Here is a 15,599-nt window from a genome sequence, read left to right as displayed (position 1 = left end):
ATTTTGGCGATCAGACGAACCCTTGAGGCACTTTTGACGCGCCCCTTCCTTTAAGCGCCGATTAAGGGGTAAGGGGTAAGTTGCACACATCTGGAACCCGAGACTGCGGCTAGATATTGACCCGAGGAATCGATTGCGACCCTTATTTTGGCGATCAGACGAACCCTTGATGCACTTTTGACACGCCCCTTCCTTTAAGGGCCGATTAAGGGGTAAGGGGTAAGTTGCACACATCTGGAACCCGAGGCTGCGGCTAGATATTGATCCGGGGAATCGATTGCGACCCTAATTTTGGCGATCAGACGAACCCTTGAGGAACTTTTGACGCGCCCCTTCCTTTAAGGGCCGATTAAGGGGTAAGGAGTAAGTTGCACACATCTGGAACCCGAGGCTGCGGCTAGATATTGACCCGGGGAATCGATTGCGACCCTTATTTTGGCGATCAGACGAACCCTGGAGGCACTTTTGACGCGCCCCTTCCTTTAAGGGCCTATTAAGGGGTAAGGGGTAAGTTGCACACATCCGGAACCCGAGACTGCGGCTAGATATTGACCCGAGGAATCGATTGCGACCCTTATTTTGGCGATCAGACGAATCCTTGAGGCACTTTTGACGCGCCCCTTCCTTTAAGGGCCGATTAAGGGGTAAGGGGTAAGTTGCACACATCCGGAACCCGAGGCTGCGGCTAGATATTGACCCGAGGAATCGATTGCGACCCTTATTTTGGCGATCAGACGAACCCTTGAGGCACTTTTGACGCGCCCCTTCCTTTAAGGGCCGATTAAGGGGTAAGGGGTAAGTTGCACACATCTGGAACCCGAGGCTGCGGCTAGATATTGACCCGGGGAATCGATTGCGACCCTTATTTTGGCGATCAGACGAACCCTTGAGGCACTTTTGACGCGCCCCTTCCTTTAAGGGCCGATTAAGGGGTAAAGGGTAAGTTGCACACATCTGGAATCCGAGGCTGCGGCTAGATATTGACCCGAGGAATCGATTGCGACCCTTATTTTGGCGATCAGACGAACCCTTGAGGCACTTTTGACGCGCCCCTTCCTTTAAGGGCCGATTAAGGGGTAAGGGGTAAGTTGCACACATCTGAAACCCGAGGCTGCGGCTAGATATTGACCCGAGGAATCGATTGCGACCCTTATTTTGGCGATCAGACGAACCCTTGAGGCACTTTTGACGCGCCCCTTCCTTTAAGGGCCGATTAAGGGGTAAGGTGTAAGTTGCACACATCTGGAACCCGAGGCTGCGGCTAGATATTGACCCGAGGAATCGATTGCGACCCTTATTTTGGCGATCAGACGAACCCTTGAGGCACTTTTGACGCGCCCCTTCCTTTAAGGGCCGATTAAGGGGTAAGGGGTAAGTTGCACACATCTGGAACCCGAAGCTGCGGCTAGATATTGACCCGAGGAATCGATTGCGACCATTATTTTGGCGATCAGACGAACCCTTGAGGCACTTTTGACGCGCCCCTTCCTTTAAGGGCCGATTAAGGGGTAAGGGGTAAGTTGCACACATCTGGAACCCGAGGCTGCGGCTAGATATTGACCCGAGGAATCGATTGCGACCCTTATTTTGGCGATCAGACGAACCCTTGAGGCACTTTTGACGCGCCCCTTCCTTTAAGGGCCGATTAAGGGGTAAGGGGTAAGTTGCACACATCTGGAACCCGAGGCTGCGGCTAGATATTGACCCGAGGAATCGATTGCAACCCTTATTTTGGCGATCAGACGAACCCTTGAGGCACTTTTGACGCGCCCCTTCCTTTAAGGGCCGATTAAGGGGTAAGGGGTAAGTTGCACACATCTGGAACCCGAGGCTGCGGCTAGATATTGACCCGAGGAATCGATTGCGACCCTTATTTTGGCGATCAGACGAATCCTTGAGGCACTTTTGACGCGCCCCTTCCTTTAAGGGCCGATTAAGGGGTAAGGGGTAAGTTGCACACATCTGGAACCCGAGGCTGCGGCTAGATATTGACCCGAGGAATCGATTGCGACCCTTATTTTGGCGATCAGACGAACCCTTGAGGCACTTTTGACGCGCCCCTTCCTTTAAGGGCCGATTAAGGGGTAAGGGGTAAGTTGCACACATCTGGAACCCGAGGCTGCGGCTAGATATTGACCCGAGGAATCGATTGCGACCCTTATTTTGGCGATCAGACGAACCCTTGAGGCACTTTTGACGCGCCCCTTCCTTTAAGGGCCGATTAAGGGGTAAGGGGTAAGTTGCACACATCTGGAACCCGAGGCTGCGGCTAGATATTGACCCGAGGAATCGATTGCGACCCTTTTTTTGGCGATCAGACGAACCCTTGATGCACTTTTGACGCGCCCCTTCCTTTAAGGGCCGATTAAGGGGTAAGGGGTAAGTTGCACACATCTGGAACCCGAGGCTGCGGCTAGATATTGACCCGAGGAATCGATTGCGACCCTTATTTTGGCGATCAGACGAACCCTTGAGGCACTTTTGACGCGCCCCTTCCTTTAAGGGCCGATTAAGGGGTAAGGGGTAAGTTGCACACATCTGGAACCCGAGGCTGCGGCTAGATATTGACCCGAGGAATCGATTGCGACCCTTATTTTGGCGATCAGACGAACCCTTGAGGCCCTTTTGACGCGCCCCTTCCTTTAAGGGCCGATTAAGGGGTAAGGGGTAAGTTGCACACATCTGGAACCCGAGGCTGCGGCTAGATATTGACCCAAGGAATCGATTGCGACCCTTTTTTTGGCGATCAGACGAACCCTTGATGCACTTTTGACGCGCCCCTTCCTTTAAGGGCCGATTAAGGGGTAAGGGGTAAGTTGCACACATCTGGAACCCAAGGCTGCGGCTAGATATTGACCCGGGGAATCGATTGCGACCCTTATTTTGGCGATCAGACGAACCCTTGAGGCACTTTTGACGCGCCCCTTCCTTTAAGGGCCGATTAAGGGGTAAGGAGTAAGTTGCACACATCTGGAACCCGAGGCTGCGGCTAGATATTGACCCGGGGAATCGATTGCGACCCTTATTTTGGCGATCAGACGAACCCTTGAGGCACTTTTGACGCGCCCCTTCCTTTAAGGGCCGATTAACCCGCGCCCTGCTGGGGGGGGGTGTTTGAACACCCCCCCTTGTGGTTTTTCGCGAATATCTCAAAAACGGCGGCGCGGAGCGCCGCCGTTTTTGGTACACCTTATCATACATCAATTCTACACATGTTGTGAAAATTTCAGACCAAGGTCATTCAAGGTCAGGTCACCAGGTCACTTGAAGTGACCTCACCTCATAAAAAGTTTCAATGTCTGTCATAGCTACACCGAGTGACCGATCGCTTTGAAACTTTCAGCGATCGCTAAGAGCAATAGCATGTACAAAATGTATATCTCAGAATTTTGATATCGATGACCTAAGGTCAGGTCAATTTTGCGACCTCCCCATTATAAGTCAATGGGAGAAAATTGAAATGCGCCTCTTTTGGACGAAAGACATTATAAACACTCCCAAACACCGAATTACAAGTGGTTTAGACACACTGAACATGAAAATGGTGTCCGTGACCCTTGTTTATGCCCTGAGGTCATCTTAGGTCACGAATGGTATCTATCAGTTTTTCGCAAATAACTTTTGATAGAGGCATGCTAGAGCGATGAAAACGCCTTAGATGTGTTCAGCTCGACGATACGGATCGACTGATATGCAACATGACCCTTTCCGGTCAGGTCATGACCTTGACCTGAGGTCAAATTTTCAAGTTGACCTTTCAAGGTCAAGTTATATTTCATTCGATGCGTCTTGACGAGAGGAACACGATGCCGGTAAAAATAAGCTCGTACAGGGCTTGGGTCAAAAGTTATTGCAGAAAAACTGTTTCCGAAAAAATCGGCTATTTTTGCAGTTTTTGCCCCCTGCAGGCAAAACCGTTGACGTTAGGTCAAATCTGAGAGAATTACTCAGAAAGGGCGTTAATAGGGCTATCGAATGCGCTTTTCCGCGGCGCTGTAGCTCTATTGGTTCCCGAGTTATGCGTTGGCTTCTTGGAAATTTTTGACATTCGACCTGGAAATCGGCGAAAATTTGCCTTCAATGACCTCTGGTGACCTGACCTTTGACCTGACCAAAAAATTGACTGAAGTGATTTCGTCATTATTTTTGACGCTCTTTCGAACGCCGCCTTCCGCGTATCGCTACGTGGCCCAGGAGCCGAGTTACAAGGGGGGGTGTTCAAACACCCCCCCCAGCAGGGCGTGGAAATCCAGGACCCCCAGCCGGGCGCGGGTTAAGGGGTAAGGGGTAAGTTGCACACATCTGGAACCCAAGGCTGCGGCTAGATTTTGACCCGAGGAATCGATTGCGACCCTTATTTTGGCGATCAGACGAACCCTTGAGGCACTTTTGACGCGCCCCCTCCTTTAAGGGCCGATTAAGGGGTAAGGGGTAAGTTGCACACATCTGGAACCCAAGGCTGCGGCTAGATATTGACCCGAGGAATCGATTGCGACCTTTATTTTGGCGATCAGACGAATCCTTGAGGCACTTTTGACGCGCCCCTTCCTTTAAGGGCCGATTAAGGGGTAAGGGGTAAGTTGCACACATCTGGAACCCGAGGCTGCGGCTAGATATTGACCCGGGGAATCGATTGCGACCCTTATTTTGGCGATCAGACGAACCCTTGAGGCACTTTTGACGCGCCCCTTCCTTTAAGGGCCGATTAAGGGGTAAGGGGTAAGAGCTAGGGCCAAATAAAGGTCATATTCTTGCTCCCCGTCCCCCAATTGACCTAATATGAGTTTTTTAAGCGATTCTGAATCCGACGCTGTATTCGTTGCTGTTGCTGACGCTAACTTCACGGACATCAAATATAGGTACTTTCACGGTCGAGCGAGTTGAGACTTCCCCGACCTGACTGGCGGGATGTCATCCCTCATCACATCAGAAGTGACACGTCATCGACGTCATCAGAAGTGGGCCTAAAACCAGGCTGGAAGAGGACATAAAACCTTCGCTCAACGACACCTGTCGCAAGAACGGAGCGTGAGGGGCCTGGAGAAAGCGGCACACAGATGAATTGACGAATGGAGCTCAAAATACGAGCAAGGAGCATTATTGCGAGGTGCCTTTCACTGCACACTGTGCACAATAGTATTATGCATCATCTCTCCGCGGTCACTTGGTAGCCATCTGAATTAGCCAATAGCCAGTAGTCTCGGTAGACAGAATCAATTGTTCGTGTAGCTGAAATTGTAAAAGAACGAACGACTGAAAAAATCAACCTTACACAAACTCATCGCCACCAACAAATATCGCTTTATACCACAATATCGATCAGCATGAGCGCACTGGAGTTCAGGCTGGAGTTGACCACGGAGCCGGGTGGAAGAGTCATCGTTCGGCCATGACGTCATGGCCGCATGCCGCGGCCCGGGTGGCGTGCCTCCCACGCATGCAGTGACTGTTTGGTGACTGGTGATTCGAGGCTGGTGACCGGTGATGTCAGTCACCTCGCAGATGGGTCTACCCCCTCCGCACGGATACCTACACCAACTAGTGACAGCGGAATGCGGATGGTGATTGGGCCAGCTCAGAGCTATGAGAATGAGACATATGGTGACTCAGGCCAGCGACGAGACGAATTAGATGTGTGTGTGGGACACAGTCTCTCGGGCGACAAGGTGCCCCAAACCGACGACAAACGACATATGGGACACACAATCTCTAGCAAATTCCGAACGGTGAGACACCAAGTACTAGGCCCGGACTCCAAACGCCATGTCAGATGCATTGTCTCTACATAAACTTCGTACGGTGAGACGCGTTGCCTGAGGCCAACTCCAAAATCTGTCACGGTCGGCGTCCCAAGGTCAGGTGGACGAAAGTGAGCCTATATCGCGCCCGGTGGCTCCCCGCTCCGCTAACCTCCCCTCCCCTCCCTCTCCCCAGCTGCCCATGCGGTCCGATTGAGGTCAGCAGCCACCTACCACCGATTATTACAGCGTGGTTAGGGCGGGGAAACTGGGAGACCCGATGGCTTGGCACTGGGTACAGCTACGAGCCTGATAGGACTGGCTGACAATTGTCAAAACATGGAAAAAATATGTGTACCACGCGGGCACATCAAAACACCGAATCACAAATCACACCGCATCCGAATCGATACTTGTCGAAGCGCGAACCGGCGAAGCAAGCAAAGAACCGACAATGAAAGAGCTGTTAACGCCTAAAATACGGTTTAGAGTGGTCAGATTGAACGAGACTCTGCACGTCCATTCAGATATCCACAGAACAGACCAGCAGCCAGGCTGCCTCTCCCTCCCTCTCACAGAATCGACACCTGTTGGACTGTTTGAAGGCCGGGGCGTCTCCCAAATATACGCCGGCCGGCCGCACCGCGTGGCCGGGGTTGGGACGAACAGTATGTCAGCGTGAACGGATATGGCGCGCTGCCAGGGAGCGGTCAGGGCGAGCAGGCGTCACCGGACAGGGGCGTGGTCCGAGCAGTGCCGGGCAGATGTGGCCACACCTGGGTGAAACCAACAGACCAGAGAGACAGACGGACGGACAGGACCAGACAGAGTTCAACAGAACACAGGAGAACGACAGGTGCCGAACGAATGACTCGAATAACGGAGAGGCCGGACGGTCGGAGCGAATGAAGAGAACGGCTGGATTAGGCGGACAGACGTTTTAACTAGACCGGGAAACGTCTAACCAGAAAGAATGGGGAAACTGGACCAAGATTACTTTAGGACGGCCGGACAAGGGCGTGGAGGGAACAGACCGCACCGAATAGACGAGAGTCGAGACTGACAGACGGGAGAGCGCTGGGTCACGGGCGGAAGGGCGGGGGCGGGACCGGCGCCCATGTGTCTCTCCGTGTCGAGATGGTAGCTCTGTTTATATACGGGTCTGACCGGGCAAATGCGGCCATCCCCGCACCAACACGTGCACCAATGGGGAGGGGTAGAGTGACGACGGGAGGGAGGGGTGGGTGGGCGAGCCGACTCTGAAATTCCTGGACTGCGGACATCATTTTGCACTGGCATCACTCAGTTGAACGAACATCAAAATATGAGACGATGGGATATAATTGCAGATTTAAAAAAATCGACTTTCTTAGCAAATGAGCTCATTTCAGTAAACAGATAGCAATTTGATCAATACGAGGAAATCAGCTATTACGCGCTCAACACACGCCTTGAAAACTCCGCACGCAAAACTCGTCGGAGCGGCGGACTCACCTGAGTGGCGAACTCCGGATTGTCTTCCAGTCGCCAGGCGAAGAAATCGTCAAACAAGTCTCGCACCTTCTCGGCAATTTCCGCCTTGGAAGGCGCGTTATCGATGGTCTCGTAGCTTTGCTCGGCGGCGGCTGGCGCCGCGACCAGCGCGACCACCACCAGGCACGCGGTGCCGAGAACCCGTCCTAACATCATCGCGGCGTTGACTTCACTGGCGGCGGGCGCCGGCAGCCCGCCACTGCCGACACGACGCAGCAGCGCCCCTGGCGGCCACCCGCGAAACTATTCCAGCCCGACCGGACGACGGGCGGCCGGAGGGAGAAAGCCGCCGCTGCTAGCTGCAGCACTGCCGCAGGTCGCGGCACGGGACCTGTCGTTAGCGGCGGCGGCAGAGGCGGCTGAGGCGGCGGTCAAGTCCCGTGCAGCGGCCGGTCGCCGGCGCGGGCGGCCGCTCAGCGTAGGAGCGCACGTGACGATCCCCGCACTCTGTCGAGTCGGTACGCCGGGGTGAGTCACGCCCAATACCAACACCGGGGTAACGTGCGGACAATTTGCGCAGAGTCACGCGATGAGGCAGGGTGCAGAAGAATTTATCAGATACGATGCACTTGACATAATGAAATTTTGTACCTAAGTAAGGGTGGCTTGGTAAAAGGTTTATGTAACACGCACCGAAAACAACGAGAATGTTTGAAAACAAAGCCGTCTGAAATAGGTGACGGTTTGCGAGCTAACACGATCAATTTTCAACGATAATGCTGAGCGAATTTGGAAGCCAAGTTAACTGCAGAAAAATATCAATTGAGAGCACTTGATTTTTCGCGTCGTCGCGAGACATATTCAGCAGAATGCTCACTCGTTTTGGCGTCGACCCAGATCTCGGATGAAAGCTGAAGGAACTCAATTTTTTGGACCATGAAAGTAAGGGACAGGGTATGATGAAAAGGTAAACGGGGCCAAAATGGCACGGATACATCAAAGTGAGTCCGCTATACTTTGAGCTCTGCTCAACCAGTTCGGTGACAATGGATGCAATCACCAGCAGCGCCGCTGGTGCAGCCACGGCCGGGGCGGCAGGAAACACCGGGAACTCAGGGACGGCTAGCAATTCTCACACTGTCCAGACGCCACCCCACCCCGTCCGACCGGGCGTCAGTTACATAACTCCCTTCAACCGAAGCGGCGGGCCTCAGATTCGTTTAGTTTCGAACTGATACATCTTTATTTTTTTATTCATGTTTTTTTCATGTTTTTATTCATGCGGGCGCGTATTTTTGGCATTGGAACTGTCCGTTCCTCTACCTGCACCTGAAGGTCGAAAGCAACGATGCTTTTCCTTGTCCTTGCTGGTAACCATTTGAGAAAGGCCTATTACTTTATATGCAAAAAGTACCCTATCCAAAAAAAAAAAAAACTACCAAAGCTGCGTTCAAAGGCATTGAGTTTATTCGTTGAGCCGATATTGCACACTTGCATCATACACAACACGCTAAAACACAACTTCATGGGGGTCACCAGAGATGTATCAGTTGAAAGCACTTCTCATGAATACGACTAAACATCAGCCTCACTCACTTCTGGCCTGTACCGTCACTATTATTGTCACGCTTATATCACGGGTCATCGCACAGCTCGGCTCCAGCTAACTCACACCAGTGTTACCCGCCAATGCATATCACGGGCACATAACTCGGGACATGTGACAGAGTGTTAGCTCTCAACTCACCAGAGTTTGTACGACCGGAGGCGGCAGGCGGCGAAATCGCCCACTCAGGAGGCAGGCAGGAGGCTCACGGGCCAGGACTAGAGGACGCACAGCGGAGGACGGCACGGGCGGGAGTGGCCACCGCCCTATGACCAATTACTGACTCATTCAGACTGGAAAATATGCAGGAAATGGGTTAAAGTGAGGAACAGATAAAAATGAAGAACGTTTGGAAAAACACATAAAATGTAGGCAACACCGGGGAAATGACGAATTGAATACGATGCAGATAAAAAGTAATGGATCAATGTGAATGTTTACGAGACCGAATAGGGAACAGGTGAGTTTCGGGAAACAAATTGAGTTTGCGGGACACCACAGAAACAATCGATGAGTTAGTACAACGGAAAGGAGGCTAGTGACTGGGGATCACTTACGAAGTATCTGGCTGGACACATCATAAGCTTGCATGGTGAGCGTCTTTGTTGAAATATCGGAGGCCAGGAGGATAAACGGCTCCTCAGAGACTAGGACCTGTTTGGAGATCTCAGAAACTTCGCACAGACAGTCGCACAGATACCAGTAAGACGCCGGCTTTACACACCAACGCGGACGCTCTCGCGCACAAATCGTATCGTACCTGATATTTGAACAGCACCCTCAGTTCCCATCCGCGCACCTTCATACTCAGAAAGCGCACCCCGTATTTGGCAGACGGTACAAATACTCCCGCTGAAATGCCACGATTTTCCCACTCGCACGGAACTGTATCGCCACCACGCGTTGAGTTGGCGTTGGCGTCGCACGACCACAGCCAGTTACAAATGCCGGCCGCCGGGCAGCCGCGGATGACTCGGATCACACCACCGGCTTGCTGCCGCACGCCGTCAGCCGGGCGATGATGCCATCGGCCAGCGGCGACGGCGTGAACCATACGAGCGGCACCGACGTCTCCCGGTTCGCATCCAGCACGTCCAGACACAGCCTGCCGGGAGAGAGAGCGGCGTCAGAACAAAAAAAAAACGCTCACCAGCAGGTATGGCTACGAAAATAGCGTGCCAACTAACATTTAGTTGGCAACAGATATGGGGAAGTAGTTGATAGTCGAAGACAAAATGGAGCTTACGAGGCAAAAGCTCCCCGACGGGGAATCGAACCCCGGTCTCCCGCGTGACAGGCGGGGATACTCACCACTATACTATCGAGGAGTTGCCAATCGGGTCTCAAAACCAGGATGGAGCAAACTCCGAAAGGACGAGCACCTCTTGCTTACGTCATATTATACGTGACTACGGTATTCGACTATTCCATAACGCAACCCCTGGCGCCTGCTGGTAACTCTTTCAGGTTAGAAACGGGAGAGCGGTGTTCAAACAGAACTAACAGAGCGTAAAACACCGAAAAAACATCAGCTAGTGCCCTCACCTTTCCCCCGTCAGTACTAACCTGATGAGCGACTTGGGCGTTTCTCGTAGGAACACCGATCCCGACGCGTAGGTGGGCTGATCGAGTAGCACACTGCTGGCCAGTCCGCCAAACAGCACTACCTCGCCGGCCTCTCCGGGGGTGGCGGCGTGCCACATGCGGATGGGCGGCTCGCTCAGCCACGTGCACGGCGACCACCGCTGACCGCTCGGACTCCAGATCCACGGGTCGGCCAGCGGCTGGCTCAGTGCGTCAAACCCGCCGTAGAGGAGGAGACGGCCGTGATCGTCCAGGGCGGTGAGCGAGTGCCACGAGCGGGCGGCCGGCACCGGCGCGGCCGGATCGGACGGCTCCCTGTGGCGGCCGCAGAGGATAGTGTCACAGTCACAAACAGACATACAAACAGGAGCGTGGTGACTACCTGGCAGAGCAGCATACGAACACAGACTGGCCGGACTGTGTCGCCAACCGAAACAGGTCACTACTCCATGAATGAGACTGTGGAAGTGACAAGCAGGCCGGCAACTACGATTATTTAGTGTTTCCAATCGTACAGGTCATAGGCGGCGGAATGAGGAGGGCACCGTGCCCCCTATTGATTTTGGCATTTTGACATAAGCCCTATGAGCGTTGCATGGAAAGAATGGGACCAAAAGTCGGCAGTGCCCCCCCCCCCCTTAATTGAAGGTGTTCCGCCGCTACTCGTACGGGTCCGACATCTATGAATATTCAATCATCCATGCGTATTTAATCCGCCACTTACAACCATCTATAATCACGATTAAACTATTCTAGTAACGTAACCTACGATAACTAGCCCGGTTAGCCATTTCACGATATGACAGCAGAAAAGACATGATGCTCTAGTGTGGTAAGTTACCGCACTAACCTCCTCCACACTACATCGGCATAAGCAATCAATGATGATACCGTTTTACTTTAAAGGCAGTGTTGTTGTACTGGGACATGTTAAGGTAAAAATAATTGTTGAACACCAGTAAAGTTTATATAAAGGTAGCTTTCAAAGGCTACTGCCTTCTTCATCACCCATATGATACCGATAATGATGATATAATGATGTCTACCGATAACCAAATCAGTGCTATTGTGCTTCGATACCGTAAACCAGGTGGGTAGCCCGTAGCCGCGATAATTGACGTAAAGAACATACCTAACAACGAAGGCCGTCGAATGGAGCAGGCCGTCCACACACAAAAAAAAAACACTATTTGCCCAAGAGAAACAATCAGCAATCCCCGGCTCTAAGGCGACACCACAGCCAGTCTCTTATCGTCCATTGAATCCAGTCAGTCCTGTAAGGACTCGTTGGGACTCGGACCGTCCCTCGGCTAGCGGACTGCTGAAGGCACATACGTCACGCAACTTATGGCACCTACGTCACGCAACTTACAGTCTGTCCAGTCACTTTTGGCCGAAAGTTGAATTCACCACCCAGCACCCACTCCTCGATAGTATAGTGGTGAGTATCCCCGCCTGTCACGCGGGAGACCGGGGTTCGATTCCCCGTCGGGGAGCTTTTGATCTGCTACTTCACCTAATTACGGAGCGAGCGAAGCGAGCGTAGTCTTTCCTTAGATTAACGGAAATTTCTGAGTATGAGCGGCCGGCCGGCCGTGGTCACGCTTTTGCGAGGCTTATATCTCAGCAACCACTTGACCGATTTACATGCGGTAATTTTTGTAGGGTAGCTTCATTCCTTCTACCAAGTATTGCACTATTCCCGATGCATGTGGGTGACCCCTTATGCACGTGCCACGTGCAAAACCAAGAGGTGTCACTTTTGTAATTGTTGCAATATCTCGGTAACTACTGGGCCGATTGCGCTGAGAGTTGGCATGTAGGTAGGCACCCACTAGGCAATGCATATCCATGTGCCAGAGTTGGGGTGCTGCTGCACGTGCGCACGTGCAGGGGTCGTTTCCAGATCTCGAGAACGGCTGGACCGATTGCGCTCAAATTTGGTACACGGTTACGGAGCAGTTAGTAGGGTGCCGTGCACAAGTCAGTTGGGACCCATTTTGCACGTGCGCACGTGCAGGGTGCCGCTTCCAGATCTCGAGAACGGCTGGGCCGATTGTGCTCAAATTTGGCACATCGCTAGAGACCGGTTAGTAAGGTGCCGTGCACAAGTCAGTTGGAGGTACCCCCTCGCGATTTCGCACGTGCAAGGCCCACCCTCTCGCTCGCTCCGTTAGTCGCCACAAAAGGCGTTATACTGGTTTATTTATTCAGGAATAGCAACTCGCCATAGAACCACTCCTCCAGCCCCCCCCCCCCCCCCAGAAGTCACTGAGTCGCATCATATTTCGAGTCACCGCCGTAAATCGACCTTCCAATAAAAGCCGGCATTTGTCCCTCCCAACTACACTTCCAATATAAGCCGCCATTTGTCCCTCCCATCTAAACTTCCCTGCGCTCCTCGCTTCATTACTCACAGTTTAGTCCAGACCATGGTCTCCAGGTCGAGGCAGTAGAAGTCGTTGAGCCGGTTGCCCAGTCGGCCACCGAAGATGTACGCCCTACTGCCGACCAGGGCGGCGGCGTGTGCGGCTCGCGGGGTGGGTCGGTCGCCTCTGGTCTCGGGCCACTCCCACCGACCGTCCGCGAGTCGCACCAGCTGGTCGTTCCAGCAGCGATCCTCGCGCATGGCTCCCGGGTGCGCGGCCAGCCGGACGTCCCGGTAGTAGCCCGGGTCGTCCGGCCAGGGGCCGAACCCCCCGAACAAGTAGAACCTGGAGACGGTGAGTGGCCGTCAGAAATCAGACCAAGATCTGCAGAGGTACGGAGTGACAGATATTCGGGGACGGTGCGTCGGGATACTGTGTGCCGTGTGGCGAGCCTATAGCCAGTGTCACGGTCATCTCTAGTAATTTGAACCATACTGACCAATCACAACACAAGATATCGGAAACACGTAAATTTACGTGTTACGTAAATTTGTTTATTTACGTAACACGTAAATAAACAAAGATTTCCATGAAACTTCCGCAATCCGCGTATGCAAAAAGGAGACAAGGAAGTATCGAACGACAGCCTTTCAAATAGATCCGCAAAGCACAACGTTTTAAGTTGAATACATCCGTAAAACGTACAAGCACAACATTAGCATCGCCTGTAGAGCCATTGCATCCCGGAACATTACTCACTTCCCTTCGTAGCACCAGCTGACGAGTTTGTCGCAGGCCAGGGGCGGCACGCCGTCGGCCCAGATCTGCTTCCACGCCATCTTGTTCAGGTCCAGCTCGTAGACGGTACGCACGTTAGAGGTGCCCAGCTGACGGTCTTCCATGAACCCTGTCCGACGGAGGTGGGTGAGATATTAACTATCAGCACAGCAGCTGCAACGGCAGCAATGGTAGACGGATAAATCGAAGTTTTTATAAGCGATGCTCTCTGTGGCCAGGAATCATTAAACGGGGCATAATATCATCGGTAAGCATAGAAAGTCCCTCAGCACTAAACCTTTCACCCGGTGGTGAAAACACCGTAAGATCGTACGCATATCAGTGACACTACCTAGTACCTATCATATCTAGGTCCCCATTTCAGCTGCTATTTGCTTATATACTGAAGCGGTATCACCACCCAGTTTTATGATCCACCTACCGCCAAAGAGCAGCATTCTGTCGCCGATGACTCCGGCAGTGGCCCCACACAGCCGAGGGGGAGGGTCGCCGTGGATCCGCACGCCGTGCCTAGAAGGAGACACGGAAACAGGCTCATGTCAATAGCTTGGCTATCAGGGATTTCAGCAGAGCCATACTCTTCATTAATGAAGAGTATGGCATCTAATTAGATGAGAATTACATGAGTACACAATACACTCCTAATATGTGGCACGCCTCAGCAGGCTGCAAGAGCAGTGGAAAGGTAACACCAGTTACAAGCATAGTTCATGCTGACAAAAAAATGCATGAAAAAAGATGCATTTATTACAGCTTTTCATCATTTAACACTATTGAAATGCTTGAAAAAACTCACTTTCACTCGCATTTATATTAACATCAACCACTCACCAAACTTCATATTCACAGTCATAGAGCATCACTTCATCTGCAGGGTGATAATAGGGCTCCCTTGTGTATGCATTGTTGTCATACTGTTCATCATCCTGCAATAATGAAATTCAGTCAAAACATTTTCAGAAAAAAATACAAAAAGCATCAATGAATCATTCCATATTCAATATACTCAGGTAACATAAAAGGGAATTCTAGTATAGTCAATATTTGATCATGTCATACCTCATATCCACCCCAAACAACTACAAAGTTTTTGTACTTCACAGCAACATGGCCAACTCTTCTATGTAGCTTGGGACTTTTTGCATTCATTGGCTCAACACAATTCTCGCCATTTTCACAGCGTTCATCATGTTCAGCAAACATCCACCTTTGACGCTCTTCATCATGCTCCATAGTGGAACACCTGAAAAAATAAACTCGTCAAATTATGCATGATTGGGCACACCATGCCACAGATCACATAAATCTTTAAAAATGATACAGAAAGGTACATAGTAGGCAATAAGTATTTAATGTCTTTTACTTCAGTGGGCTTTCAGAAATTTGCAATTCATTTACAAACAAACATACCCCACTTTGACTTGATACCTTCAACTTCTCGTACGAAACTGATCCGAATCTGTTTCAAGATTCCTTTGTACTGGAACAATTGACGTCAGTGACACCTAAAAAGGAGCAATTTCAATCTTCAAATGCTTTAATTTTCAGAAAAAAAAACAAGATAACAAGTGCAATAAGCTCAAAAACTACTGTGAAGGTGAATGCAGCAGTTGATCCAGACCTCCAGACACCAATGCAATGTTGATGACAGCACAAATTGAAATTGAAATAACACAGACCAGTGACAACGCGATATGACATGAGAGTTTGATCTAAGCTCAGGAGTCCTCAAAAGGATGAAACAAAAAGAACTATCTTTATCCAGTCCACACGAGGCCCCGCAATTACAATTTTTCAACAACAAAAAAAAAATAATCAGCCACCTCTCTGCTAATTTGGCGGTCTTAGCTCAAGGATAAAATGACCTATCGATATAATCGCGAAAATAAAACTCCACTAAATATTTGATATTCATGCTATCGATAAAGAAGATCGGTTCTTTGCTTTTCTTGAAAACTTATTATAAGCCAATTGTCTTCTTTGGGTGGTTTTGAAAACATATATTACAAGTTTTTGTAACGTTTATTTTGT

The 15,599-nt window shown here is 51.1% G+C and overlaps 2 protein-coding genes and 2 non-coding genes across 19 annotated transcripts in view; 1 reads left to right on the top strand and 3 right to left on the bottom strand.

Moving 5' to 3' along the window:
• LOC122385015 overlaps window positions 1-8,063 on the bottom strand; it is a 30,456-nt gene extending 22,393 nt beyond the window's left edge. The window contains exon 1 of the mRNA XM_043372949.1: window positions 7,233-8,063. Within this exon, the coding sequence (XP_043228884.1) occupies window positions 7,233-7,427 (195 nt within the window). The 5' untranslated portion in view covers window positions 7,428-8,063. The remainder of the gene's footprint in view (window positions 1-7,232) is intronic.
• A 593-nt stretch (window positions 8,064-8,656) lies between these two features.
• LOC122385012 (kelch domain-containing protein 2-like) lies at window positions 8,657-15,438 on the bottom strand. 16 transcript variants are annotated; one of them, XR_006257137.1, is made up of 10 exons: window positions 15,392-15,419; window positions 14,979-15,073; window positions 14,628-14,811; window positions 14,400-14,494; window positions 13,990-14,078; window positions 13,530-13,677; window positions 12,819-13,115; window positions 10,384-10,716; window positions 9,375-9,922; window positions 8,657-9,110 (listed from the first exon to the last, which is right to left on the bottom strand). XR_006257137.1 is itself a non-coding variant. In XM_043372925.1 (9 exons), exons 3-9 carry the CDS (start codon window positions 14,799-14,801, stop codon window positions 9,796-9,798), a joined length of 1,263 nt encoding a protein of 420 aa, XP_043228860.1. In that variant the 5' UTR covers window positions 14,802-14,811; window positions 14,979-15,073; window positions 15,392-15,430; the 3' UTR covers window positions 8,657-9,795. The 16 variants fall into 16 exon arrangements, 8 of the variants coding, with proteins under 8 accessions (XP_043228860.1, XP_043228862.1, XP_043228859.1 ...); XR_006257139.1 differs by having other exon boundaries at window positions 14,997-15,073; XR_006257136.1 differs by having other exon boundaries at window positions 15,357-15,394.
• Trnad-guc lies at window positions 10,074-10,145 on the bottom strand. The gene has a single exon. It is a non-coding gene; the product is annotated as a tRNA-Asp (tRNA).
• Trnad-guc lies at window positions 11,826-11,897 on the top strand. The gene has a single exon. It is a non-coding gene; the product is annotated as a tRNA-Asp (tRNA).
• Window positions 15,439-15,599: the final 161 nt, after the last annotated feature.

This window comes from Amphibalanus amphitrite, unplaced genomic scaffold (assembly GCF_019059575.1).
Source record: "Amphibalanus amphitrite isolate SeventyFive unplaced genomic scaffold, NRLGWU_Aamphi_draft 000205F_arrow, whole genome shotgun sequence".
In the NCBI taxonomy this organism is placed as follows: Eukaryota; Metazoa; Arthropoda; class Thecostraca; order Balanomorpha; family Balanidae; genus Amphibalanus; species Amphibalanus amphitrite.
The sequence above is the reverse complement of the archived record's forward strand: the minus strand, read 5'-3'. Positions and strand labels throughout refer to the sequence as shown.

Excerpts from the sequence above, each read along its gene's own strand:
- LOC122385012 (XM_043372921.1), bottom strand. The coding sequence starts at position 15,269 with ATGTCATATCGCGTTGTCACTGGTCTGTGTTATTTCAATTTCAATTTG. Across the intron at positions 14,079-14,399 it reads GACTGTGAATATGAAGTTTG|GCACGGCGTGCGGATCCACG; the intron begins GTGAGTGGTTGA and ends GTCTCCTTCTAG. Across the intron at positions 9,923-10,383 it reads ACGCCCAAGTCGCTCATCAG|GCTGTGTCTGGACGTGCTGG; the intron begins GTTAGTACTGAC and ends CTCTCCCGGCAG.